The following is a 13,271-nucleotide window of genomic DNA, read 5'->3' on the forward strand; positions in this document are numbered from 1 at the left end:
TCCAATGATTTTCACACTTTTAACTAGTGTTCAAGATCAACATAGAGTTGCTTCTAAATATGTGTCACAGATACCCACACTCTGCTCTCCCTACACTTATCTAATCTGTTGCTCTGTCTTCTGTCTTTTTCTTTTCCTTTTTTCTGACTTCTGCCTCTCTTGCTGTTCATCCAACCCCTCGTCTCCTACTTGGGGAATGCAGTGATGGCTTCAAAAGGCAAAGTTCGAGGTGAGTCGTGACTGCTGCTCAAATCCTCTGCTGTTGATTTTTTTTCTTAGGAAAAATAAACTTATATCTTCTAAAGCCACTCTTGGCAGAGTTTCGGGGTTTTAATTGTCATTTTGGGACTCACAAAATGATCATTAGTTTTAAGATTAAATTTGTTTTGCCTGGCAGAGTTCCTGAGAGTAAATTGTTTTTTAATTTTTTCAACTGAATCTATGTTGAATCAGAATCTGTTTAATTAAAACACTGGTAATAATTTATCAGAACTCCAACTCCAAGTTTCCCATTAAGCCATTGTTGATTTTCAGATATTTTTAGTTTCTACACAAATAAAAAGTCCCCGTTCTGGTGACGGCAACATCTTACATGCATTGAGAAGGTGGGCATTGTAAAGCAGTGATCTTTGAACCAGCAAAGACTATCAAATGAAACATGTAGCTATAGTTTGGCGTTTATAACGTCACAAGATTTTGTTTTTCACTGAATATTTAAGGAAACAGCACGATTAGCCCAGCAGATAGTGCTAAGAAAGTTAACCTATATGCAGATGATTGTTGTTTTTTTTTATAGTACCAGCCTGTGCACCTTTCTTTTGTTGTAGCTCTGAGTCTTCTTAAACATGAGACTTTACATCTGAAGCAGATGCCAAAATACTCTTCCTGAACTGTGTTTACATTTTTATTTTTCATAAATTTATGGTTTTTGTGCTACCCAGTTTTGCCGTTTATGTTTAAAGGGATTTATTTATCCAGTTGGTGCTGCCTTTCAGGTTGGAATTACATTTCAATTCAAAGTTTTCCTCTTAAAAATGTAGAAGTTGTGGTAAAATTTGGATTATTCGTTATTCCCATATGTAGGCGCGTCCTTCCATTCCAATTTCTCTTTATCCTACTTCCCCCGTGTCCTCATCAGTGGCAATCGTAGTTAAAACATGAACATCATTTTCCTCTCACCACGTCACTACACAGTCTTCTCATTTTCCTGCTGTGTCTGAATGTTTAATTCATTCAAGCTCTCTCTCAAGCCATCAACATCCAGCTGAATGTGTTGTGCTGTAATATCTCATTCACTGCCGAGTCCCTTAACTCTTTAAAGGCAACCAGTACCAGATGAGATGACTCCACAGAGATTCTTCTAATCTTTTAATAGAATACCAGAGATTTAAAACAAAGCCCAAATCTGTTGTATCTCTTTCTAGTATACAATGATTAAGTGCTTAATAATAGTTAGAATCAGATAACCTTCTGGTTCTAACTATCCTATGTTAGATTTCTTATTATCTTAGGCAAGGAAAGGGAAAAACTGGCCTGTTTAACAGCTCCAGTAAAGTTGGCAAGGTAAACTGAGGCAAGAGGGGTGGAACAGGCAGAGGAAGAAGGGAGCAAATGATCGTAAATGCACACAGGGGCTGATGAATCGTGTTTGAAAACAATGGAGATCATCAGAGGACTAGGCAGAGCAGTAAAACCTGGTATGATATGCAAGGAGAGTGACTACCAAAATAAAACTGGGTAGGGTGCAATATACAAAATGCAAAGCAGCTTTATTAATTTCATACACCATTACAAAAGACAGCAAGGCAGCAACATCCTTGCTTATCACAAATAAACACATATTCAACAGGTTGCTTTAAAATAAATGCTGTGCAGTCCAGTATTTATAATACTGCTGGGGACTGCTTGTACTCCGTTTTACATATTTTAACATATTTGGATCAACTGCCTTGATATATGTTCCAGCCTTCTAATTCTGTGCATATTTAATTCAATTATTGTGAAGCAGGAAATGTCTAAACCATGCATTACTGTTGGTACTACGGAGCAAGTTTGAGCAAAATGTATTCACATTAATGAGCCAATGAGTTCTGATCCTGCAATGATGGAGGAATTGAATTCAATTCGTTTAGAGGGAAGTACTTGAGTGAACTGGATTACTCTAAACTAAACATGCATTCTTCTTCTGTGAATACATTGAACGAGATTGTTTGCGATGCTTTTTCACTATTAGGATGACTTCATAGTTAGATAAACTCAAAAAACTGAATACATTGAAATAACCTTGACTTTATTATTCTACATGGAGTAACAACAAAACATTCACAAATTTAAAAAAAAATAAAACAAATTCACATTATAAATTTTTACCAGAACTTGATTCTTCTGAAGTCAAAAACATATACCATTTCCTCTTATCAGATGGGTGATTATTATATCCCCACTAATTACTATTTGTCAGGTTATGGATCTATTAGATACGAAATGTGCATGGTGAGAGCACATAGTCCCAACAAAGAGCCAGAAGAAAGTAAAACGTATCTGACTGATATCTATTTTGATAGTAAATTTTTAATTTGTTCACCAATTATTCGCTCCATGATAGACATCAACCAAGAAACTGTAAATAAAATACACCTTACCTACAAAATTAACTGAACTGATGTTCAGTGTGGAGAGATGCATTTACCAGGATAAATGTTCTTCTATCCTAGAATTTTTCAACATTTTTCTTATGTTATGTTCTAGATATTTACTAGTTGCAACCTTTGAGCTGTGGTTGAATAGACACCAGTCACTCACTGTGCACCTTTGTGAGAAATAGAAAATTGCAGCAATCATGAAATCACTGTCTCCTACCTCTGCTTTTTGTCTGGCTAAGGTTAAGCCACACATGCAGTTTAGCTCATTTAGCAGAACAAGACTTTTTATAAAACAACCTGTAATGTGAAGAGGTGGCTTTATTTGAGTTTTGGAATCTATATTATATGTGAAACAGCTTGTAATGGGTTTTTCAGTCCTGCGTTTTATTTCTATCTGGAGCTAGATTAGACGTTTGCTGTGCTAGATTAACTAAAACACTGCTGATAAAGTGCTGGAAGGTTTCTGGGAAGAAAGTAGCCTGATGCGCCTTTTATGAGATATTCTGTGAAAGAGCAAGACGTTTGATACATTGTATCTGTTCTTGCATACAGCAAATATCTCAGTCTTCATATCATAGATACAACGTAAAGAAAAGAGTGTCCATCTTTGTGTCATCGAAATAAAAACAGACCGAAATAGATGGATTAGCTGAAGACTGTATCAGAAATGTTCTTGGAAGATCATGCATTTTGACTTCTGCTTAGACCAAGATTATTATATTCTTTTTACCTGCCGTGATAGCTTCTGCAGCATTTTCTTTTTCCTATTCATCTTCTCCCTCTTTTCAAATTTTAGCTTGATTAATATGAGCGTTAACATCTGTAACTCGCTCGTTGTTCTTTGCTGGATTTATATCCCCTTATACAGTTTGTACCCAGGACTAGTGTGACAGAAGTTATTGGCAACGATGGCCTCAAAAGTGTATGAGACATTTGAATACAATTTTTAAGAAGAATAAAAAATATAAAAACTAGAATGAAAAAAAGAGATTCTTCTGGTAGCATTAGTAATCTTTTTTTTTTTAATTAAGCAAATTGTGCATAGTTTTATTTCATTTAGAGAAATAAGCTATTTCTCATTTAGAGAAATATTCTTATTTTTGGCATAAGAATAAAATACAGTCACAGCGAAAAGAAAGTACACATTTAAACTCTAGAGATTTTGTAGTTTGTCCATATCTGGGTTTTGAGATTGAGTTTTTTTGTTTTTTTTTTACATTTCCATTTCCATATTTTCTGTCATTCAGACTGCACCTTGTTGTTGTTGCCTTTATTTATTTATCTTTAGAGTACAAAACAACTTATTTTGTCTCTTCCTTTTGTGCCTTTATTGTCTTGGAATACTCTGCGCTGTTTTGTTTTTCTGCAAGTTTTTGTTGTTTCTACCTTTTGTGATAACTTGCATATTTTGTTCCATACTTTTTTGGCAGTGTTTCCTCTTACATTGAAATCTGATCCATATTGCTAACTGTCTTCAGGTGGACAACTCCGTGCTCTAAACTACACTAGATCCATTCAGCTCAAGTCAGTTAGTTAACCTACTTTCTCAGATAACTTATAAATGCCAGATGAAAATTTGGCATTTCCTGCCATTCTTTCAATGATGGCAGGAAGGATGTTCTGTACTGATGTGTCTTACAGCCGATCTGAAGACACTGTGTTGTCTTAATGTCATAAAAACATATGTTCAAGGTTAACCATTATGTTCCTTATTTTATGAAACATCCTTCTTTGCCCTAATCAGCCCTAGAGGCTCCTGGACAGTGTCCAGTCTACTTTATTAGCATGTTCATCTTTCTTAAGTCTCCATCACCTCTACTTTTTCTTCTATAATGGATACAATGTTAGGCATATTTCTGTTTCTCCTGAAATCTACAACCATTCCATTTGCTTTGTCTGCAAGGTGAAATGTCACCATGTGGCAAAGACGTCCACCAGGTCTTTACACTCTCTTTTCTAACTCTGCTAACCTTGCAACTGCATAATCATTTAAGTAATTCTGTAAATGACATGTGTGTCAATTGTACTGGTCTTGAAGTAGGAATCTATACAAAGACATCTGTCAATGTCTGAATGTGGTTGAGCAATTCTTATGGATTTTTGTTGAGGCCAAGTAGGACTGATTTGAAGATTTTACTTCATCAAAGTTGAATTATATAACACAAAAATTACATTAACATTTATCCCTTTATTAATCTCCTTAAAACAGCAGGTATAGTCTGTAATAGAAGTGAGTGTATTTTAAATAACAAAAAGCAAGAGTTTAACTACTTTTTATTTTCAAACTTCTGCAACAATCCAATAACTTTATTAACATTTGCAAGTTTATGAAAGCAGAATGTTTTTTTTTAACAACATCCTCCAAAATATGTATGATAAAGGAATATATTTCCATTTCAAATGACAATCTACACTCTTGCAGTCATCACCAAGTTACTTGAGGTTTCTCAAATTATTTATTCAGATCTATTCATCTTTTATTATGCTGACCTAAGCTCAGCTTTGAAAGAATATCTACATTGTCGTGAACCTTGTCTCTGAATCACCGGAGAAAAGAACTGCAGTAAAGTCAGTTTGACATGAGCCAAATGATAAAAGCTGTTTTTAAAACTAGCATTTTCTGCCCAGTGAATCTTGCAGCAGACTCACCCCTGGGGCAAGAGCATTTCCCCAGATCCCTCTCAAATGAACAGTATCTGTCAACACATCAGGACACATTAGAAAATCACAAAGTATCATGTTGATGTGGGGAGTTTGGGACTTTGTGGTGGCAGCGGTGATTAGTCTGATTTCCCTCATGAATGTAACCCTTGCCTGCGATCATCAACCTCTCATTCCTTATGAAAGCTTTAAAAATGAATCCCTTCATGTCACTTTTAAAAATGTACCTACTGTATATAAAAATCGAGTCAAACACATTTCCCTCTAGATCAGAGTGAGGAAAACACATACAATAAGCATAGATCCTTTTTCATTGCTTTTGTGACATTTCATTTGTACCACTTACCAAACCAACAAGTATCTATGAGACATCTATTTATATAATTTTGAATACATGTTTGAAAATATTTGAGTTTCATTTTTACCTACTTGCAAATAGCTGATAGATTTTCCATGTCCACAAACTGGAATTGCCTTTATTTATTTTTTCCTGCTTTGATTTCATTTTCCTCCAAATGTACTTCTATTTTCACCTAACTTGCCTTTTCTTTCTGCTTCTTCTGCTCACTTTTTTCTCCAGAAAGCCCTGTATGAAGTATTTATCAAGGCCAGGTTAATAAAACCGAGATGTCTGACCTTGGCTTTGAAAAGATAGTGAGATCCCTAGCCATTTTGGACTGAGAAAGCTTGAACTCGGGCTGCTAACATGCAGAGAAGTGATAGAGCTCTATATCACTAGCCCTTATATAAATGTGGCTGAATCAAGGGCAAGAATACTGGGCAAATTACATGTATCAGGGGATTGTGTCTGGTCACCAATTTGAAATTAGTTTGTGGGCTTTTATGAAACCTGATATACAGAAATGGGTTAAGAAAAGATTCTTGGGCAAAAGTTAGAAAAGGTAGAAAGAATTTAGTTTGTAATGGCAAATAGAAACTGTTGTGTGGTTCTTGAAGTTGTCATACCTGGATCTCACCAAGTGTTTATTACATTAACACCTTCACATGCTGCAAAACAAATTATTTCAAAAATAAAAAAACATTGCCAAAATAAAAAAAAAAGCCACCAGCAGCTGTCAATTCTCAACAAGAAGCCCTATTTTTTTTTTTTAAAAAGTGCTAACAGCATTGAAACTAGGTAATATTTTTCTTACCTGATTCCAAGGGCTGGCTTGGACGTCAGGTTTGTGATGGCGGCACCAACAGCTGCCTGGCCTAATTATCGTATGTAAATGACAACAGCGCTGCCATAGCCAGCCTCTCAGGTGATGGATAATTATTTTCATATCTCCAGATCAGATGCAACTGTCCTGAGGTGGTTGTTCGCCAGCACTTCATACAAATCTAGCTCCGCCCTCAGCAGGGGTTGCATTCAATTTACTCACTGTGGGAATCTTATCACTGTCAAAAGAGCAGGTTTGGCTTGGAAATGCATACTTACACACAAACACAACTCCTCACACTAATACACAGAGAAATAATATGCAGCTCAAACAGAGGAGAGAGCAAAACAATAAGAACAGATTGAATTTCTTCAGCTGTCTTTATAGTATGTATTCATGCACTATATTGCTGATTGCATGACAATTTTCTTATTATTTTAATTTTTATATTTGGCACCTCTCCATTCCATATTTATGTGTAGAAATCACAAACCTAAGAACCGTTTTCTTTCTCCGCCATGCTTGATGATGAATAATGACAGAGCAGATAAAAAGAATAACATTGGCACCTTTAAGCTTCAACACATTACTTCATATTTTTATTATTAAATTAAATATTAAAGTAGATATGACTTTTCTTTACTCTACCTATAGATTTGACATGTTATTATGGTCTGTAAACTAAACACAAAATAATATACTTTATTGAGAAATCTCTTTTCACTCCATAAATCAGAAAATATCAGTCAATGTTTTTACAAACTTCTCTTAAAAAGTTTTTTAAAAAATTCTTTTTTTCTACTTTTATTGAAATATAACAGTAATATACAGAAACCATAAATGTTTTTTTTTCTGAACAGTGCCTGTAACATGGATACTTAAAAAAAAAATAGAAGCCTACCAAGAAAAGTTATTGATCTCTATTTTCTTCATTCATCTGCACACTAGTTATCTTTTTCAGTGTCAGAATTGAACAGCCTCACACACTTCTTCAGTGTCTCTTTCATTGTCGCTTTGGTCTAAAGGCAAATTCACTCTTGAGCTCATTTTGTCCTCTTCACTTCCAGCAGTTCAGCCTTTTGGAACCCGTTGGTGAAAAACTGTATGTTAGCCACATTCCAGTGTTCGAATCTTGTATGAAAGATGTATGACAATCTAAAAATAAGGTTAACCTTAACTTTAGACTGACTTAAAAAGAAGTTAACTTAAATTTTCTTATTTAACTGTAAATTAATTAATGGTGAGCTTCACTACTAAATGAGATAGTAAATCCCTTCCAAAATGTGAAATGTTATTTCATATCTAACATTACTTTTTCAAAAAAAACAAACCAGTAAGTTTGTTTTTCACACTGATAATTACCTTTTTCTCACTGAAACATGAGATATAATTTCCTGCTGGAAAAAGGTCACAGCAAAAGTAACGCTGTGCACAACATGTTCCTGAGACAAAAAGAGGGTGTTTGTGTGAAAATTGTCACAGTGGGAGGAAGAGACCCAGAGCCAGGGCAGGGAAAGATGATGCACTTGTGTAATGCGAACTTCTGTTCCAGGAACTCACTAACAACATTTTTGTGTTCACGTGTCGAAAAGGAATAAAAACAACACTTTTTAAAAACGATAGGTTTAAAATACATATTTCTAATCACTATCAGTATTTGGTTGATGTTTGGATGCAGAGATCTGTGAGGTGGCTGAGGAGTTGTTTTTTTTCCAACTCTCAAGGACTAAATGACAGGATACATGCCTGGTTGATGAATTCGTACCAGCTCTTGAGATGATCAAACTCTTGACCTTGTACTGTCTCTCCAATCACGAGGCCAGCCTCGCTGGCTGACGTGCTGCAAATCAGTCAGTCTGAGGACCTTGCAGTGCCCCAGCTGGGTAGCCACCTGTGTAACCTTATAGACACTAACTGTTCGTGGAAAGCTGTCATGTTCTATGTAATCCTCTGCATCCCATTCAAGATCCTCTGTCTAAGATGCATTTTTAACAGAGAGCCACTTGAAGTCAGATTCTATATTCTGAGATGCTGCTCTAAGATGGTGCTTAAGGCATGGGGTGTTTGGACACATGACTCTTTTTTTTCCCCAAGTTAATAAAAAAGCAAATGTATTGCTTTATTAAACCTTTGATCTTATATTAAATTCCATTCTCCATTTGCATTACCTTTTTATTTAATGTAGAAAATGTAGAAATTTAATGTAGTTTAAAAATATTAAAAAGATCTCAACTTGAAATGGCGTTTCTGCTGAGCTTATTACTTGAATCATTTCTCAGTCCAGTGCTCCGACAAACTTTTGTAGACACTTAACAGAGAAATGTTGATGTGATGAGTCGTTGAAAGTGGAGTCTTGGAAAGAGCATGAACTTCATAAAGAGACAGAGGCCCAATTTCAATTGGTTAAATTGCACAGACAAATTTCTTTTATCTTATAACTGAAGATGACATATTTATTTGATTGTGCTATAAAATACTACATGATTCGGAACACACAAACTATTTTCCCTTTAAGACTTTGCTATGTATCTTTAAATGTGCAGTATTATATATGTTTTCAGGCACATAGTGGTGTTTTATAGCCCAATCAAGTAACTATGTTACTTTCAATTGTTAAAAGTTGATTTCACATAATACCCGCTTTGTAATACTAGTAAAATTTGTCACAGCCTGGATTATGACTACAATTGGAAATTGAGCTTTGCTTTGCTTTGATAAGCCTTACACTTCAATTTGTTAGTCTACAATCATCAGTCATGCTTGGCCATCTTTAAAGGTGACTCAGCTAATCAAATCTTTGGTCTGCTTCTATCCATTCTGTAATCTGGTATTCCCAGCCATACATCACAGCTCTGCAGCTCAGTCGAGCTCCGGTCCTGGTATAAAGGTCACTAGCTGCAGGCTGTCCGTCTGTCTGCGTGCATCGCTCTCTGTTCTCTGCGTCTTGAATGCCTAAATAAGAAAGGTTAGTAGAAGCAGCTGCTCTTGCCTGAAAGGTCATGAGAGGAAGTTGACAAGATACATCCAGGATAAATCTTGCATTCATATCACTATTATTTGCTCGGTTGTTTGCTCTGCCAAAATGTAGTTGGTGTCTGAATGTGCACAAATTCACTCTCTGTATATCTCTACTGAACAACCTGTGTGATTGTGGCTTAAACCAACAAAAGTGTGAGCGCTTTGCACCTTTTAGAACTTCATTCAACTCCGCTAAATAAATCAAAGCTAATTTTATGATATCATTACTTTCTAATGGCATGCAGACGAGAGCGTTGTTGACCCGGCTTAGCCTCGGCTTGTCAGTCAAGGTGGAGGGCAATTAAACTGACCCCACTCTTGGCGTGAGATAGAGTTCAATTCAACAAAATAAAGGAGGTAGGATCAAGATAAACTTGAAAGACAGGGGAGCACCAAGAGACAGAGAGAATATGAAAATGAGCGACACAGAAAGTGGAAATGCCACCCTTCAGGGATCAACCAGAGGAGGGAACGAGACAGCAGGAGAACGGAATAAGAGAGAAGGGAACTGACTGGAATGGATATGAACTGGAAAAGTCAAGGCAGGAAACTTAAAGTAGGAGAAAGAGTGGAGTTGAAGTGAGAGAAGAACCTAAATTTAGACATGGAAATCAGGAGAGAACAGCTGCCTTCTTCCCTCAGGAGATACATTTAAATCAGGTCTGGGTGGCCATAAGGGAGAATGGAAGAACCTATTCTACTGGCCAATTAGGTGCACTGAACACTGTGAAGCTCTAATATAACCATCATTGTGGCCCCTTTGGCCCCTTAAGTCCCTCTGGATGTGTAGACAGACAGAAACAGGCCTAAACCAAGGGATCGCTTCACTTTTTCACTATAGTAAAGGGACAAAAGAAAAAGAGGAAGATCAACCAGCAAAAGAAAGTGAAAGATTTTTCCGATTCCCGTTAAATCAAGAATTTATCTAGTCATTACACGACTCAAATGTAATTGACATTTGTTGTCTAGAGTTTGACCTTTTCTGCTGAATATTTTAAGAGCAAATTAAAATGAATTAATACATATTTTTTTGTGCAGAGGCCAACAGGTGGGTAATATGTAGGTAGAGGGATTGAAAGAAGATTTAGCGAAGCACTTTGTTCTTGATTCTTAGTAATTACATTATAAGTGTAATGTAGTCAAACGCTTTCAGGAATCTTTTAGCAGACCAGAAACTCCTCTTGTAAATACTGTATACTGTAGCAACAATAGCTGAACAGGTGAACCAGTGGAAAACTCTAACAGAAAAACTAAATTATGTACACTTGAAGAAGAATTTTGTCAGATTACTACTATTCACATGCTGCTCCTGATTTTGACTCTATAGTTAACAATATTTTATTCTAGCTTCCCTGCTAGTAGTGGCTATTGTTATTCATATTTATAATTAAGATGATGTCATAATATGTCTGTTAGAAAGCAGTCAGTGTATTGTGGGTTTTGCCTATGTATTTTTTTAAAGATGAAAAGATTAGTGTATTAACTTACTGTATCTTTACCATCTTCCATTAGCAGCTAGCACAGTTAACATTAGTAATTGTAAACAATCCATGTGTATTTCCTTGTCAAGGAGGAACCTTTCCTTATCTGTGATATTTCCGAAAGGTTGCCAGCTTTTCCATATCCAACATATTCCATAAGCAGCATAAAAACAATACTATAAAATATTAGACAGCATAGGATTAAATTTTATTTCAGTTCTTAACAATGGTCACCTTACTTGGCTGCAAATTCAAAATAGGCCATTTGGTTAGGGTTGGGTATTAACATTAGAAGCAAAAAACATATTCAATTATTTGAATATTTGGACAGGATATTTTAAGATCTTTTAATGCAGCCAATATTGTCAAACCCATACAGTTCCAGCTTTGATGACGCTGAAAATTTAGTTTATGTGTACCTTTTAGTGTTGACTCAGTTCTAACTTCAATGCCACTGGCGGTGAAACGGCAGCAGCAGAGATGGGAACCTTTGCAGCCAAATAGGTTTATTATGAGGGTGAGTTTGCTGGTGTGCTGTGGGGAGAACAAGACGTGTCATTTTTTCATTTCTTGTATTTGTTATATATTTAAAACTGAACATTTTGAGTAGAGAACCATTTATCTGAAATTATGCACAACATTTTTCCAGTGCCAATTCAATCCCTATAGCAGATCAAATCGGGCCACTGTCCTATGATTTTAGGTGTTTAATTTTAGATGCTTGCATGCCCACTGGGCTTCACCGGTATTTTGCAAGACTCTTTCTTTGCATTCAAAATCTCACTTACTGTTGTTATTCAGTACAGAAGTTAACTACTAACTTCATTTGAGGCCAGCAAAAAGAAGCTAAAATGCATCATACCCATCACTATGTTATCCAAGTGCATGAGTGATAAATTATATAAAAAAAAGGTAAGTGATTTAAAGATAAGTTTTGAAGAAAACATGCAGGCAGATGCAGAAGTATTTTAAATCGACAGATAATGCTTCATACAAAACTTCTATGAATAAAACATATTCCTCCTATAGCTGAGATCCATTTTTCCTCCATTTATCTCTTCTTCCCTCTCTATCTCTCACACGCATGATTAACCTCGGGAGGCCTTAATCAACACTGGAAATGACCCATGCTCCTTGACTTACCTCTCCCTCTCTTTCCTTTCTTTCACCTCTTCGTCTGATAGGGCTTGACTCACCCGCTAACCCAGAAGGCAAACACAGTTTGAGGGTTAGTTTATCTCACCTGTGCAATAAATTACCTTCTGTGAAGAAACCAGAAAAAAAATTGCAGATCATACTGATTCATACAGGGACATTCGTTATCAGTTTAAAACTGCCTTTTTTGGATTTTTTTTTCTTCCAAAAGTAAATCTCTCTTCCCATGTGCATCATTCAGTTTCTTTCCCCTGAAAACCTTCATTCTCACAATTTTTTTTTAACCTTGTACCTCTGCGGATGGCACCAGGGATAGATTTATGATTGTTACTGTTCACTTGTTTCCCAGCCTGCCTCGCGCTCACAAATGTATACTCGTACCAAAGTACACAGACTCTGACGACTCTGTGAGCTGTCCAGGGTCCTGACAACTAGAAGGTAACCGCTGACAGCCAGTCACAACAGCGCCTTGTCCGTGGTGCTGAAAACGAATTTGGTTCAGCTTTGAGGTCACGGATGAAATGTATAATTTGACTTGCCGGCAGCTTTTCGCTCACTGGATGCACGCATTAACACACATCAGCATCCGCTCATGTCCACTGAGGACAGCTTTTTAATTGGTCCTTTTCACTGTAGCTAAGGTTTCAATACTTCTGGCTAAACACCCCCTGTGTGTTCAACATTTGGGTCCAATTTAGCACACCATAATCACTGACCAGCCTCCCTGAGCGTTTGCTTTGTAATTAGGGTCTTAAGCCTTTAATTATTTATTTTCTTATTGCCAAAGCCAAATAAGGCAAATGTACGCCATATTTAGACTGTTCTAGAGATAAACTGCAGCATTCTTATGGCTTGAACTCTTCTTACATTTTGCGTCATCACAACCATTCCGCTCAACTGATATACATTTTTACATAATTTTTCAAGTGGAAGAAAAGTGATATGCAGTATTTATATTCAGCGTTATTTATTTTTTTAGAGATAAAAAAAAAATCCACAGCTTTCTGATAAAACTTAATTGGTAAGGAGACTGCCTAGCTGCATTCTTACCTCAGTATAAATGCATCTGTTCTCCACTGGCATCACATGTTAGGAGGTGAAAAAACATCATTATGAATATCAAGGAAATGGGTAGACTGGTCAGAGACTTG

General features: G+C 36.2%; 1 protein-coding gene across 3 annotated transcripts in view; it reads left to right on the forward strand.

Moving 5' to 3' along the window:
* cadm2a (cell adhesion molecule 2a) overlaps nucleotides 1-13,271 on the forward strand; it is a 230,777-nt gene that overhangs the window by 154,641 nt on the left and 62,865 nt on the right. For 2 of the 3 annotated variants that reach the window (XM_028031539.1, XM_028031541.1), the window contains exon 2: nucleotides 203-229. The exons of the other annotated variant lie outside the window; for it this stretch is intronic. In XM_028031539.1, the coding sequence (XP_027887340.1) occupies nucleotides 203-229 (27 nt within the window). The remainder of the gene's footprint in view (nucleotides 1-202; nucleotides 230-13,271) is intronic. 3 annotated transcript variants of the gene reach the window in all.

This window comes from Xiphophorus couchianus, chromosome 11, assembly GCF_001444195.1.
Source record: "Xiphophorus couchianus chromosome 11, X_couchianus-1.0, whole genome shotgun sequence".
NCBI lineage: Eukaryota > Metazoa > Chordata > Actinopteri > Cyprinodontiformes > Poeciliidae > Xiphophorus > Xiphophorus couchianus.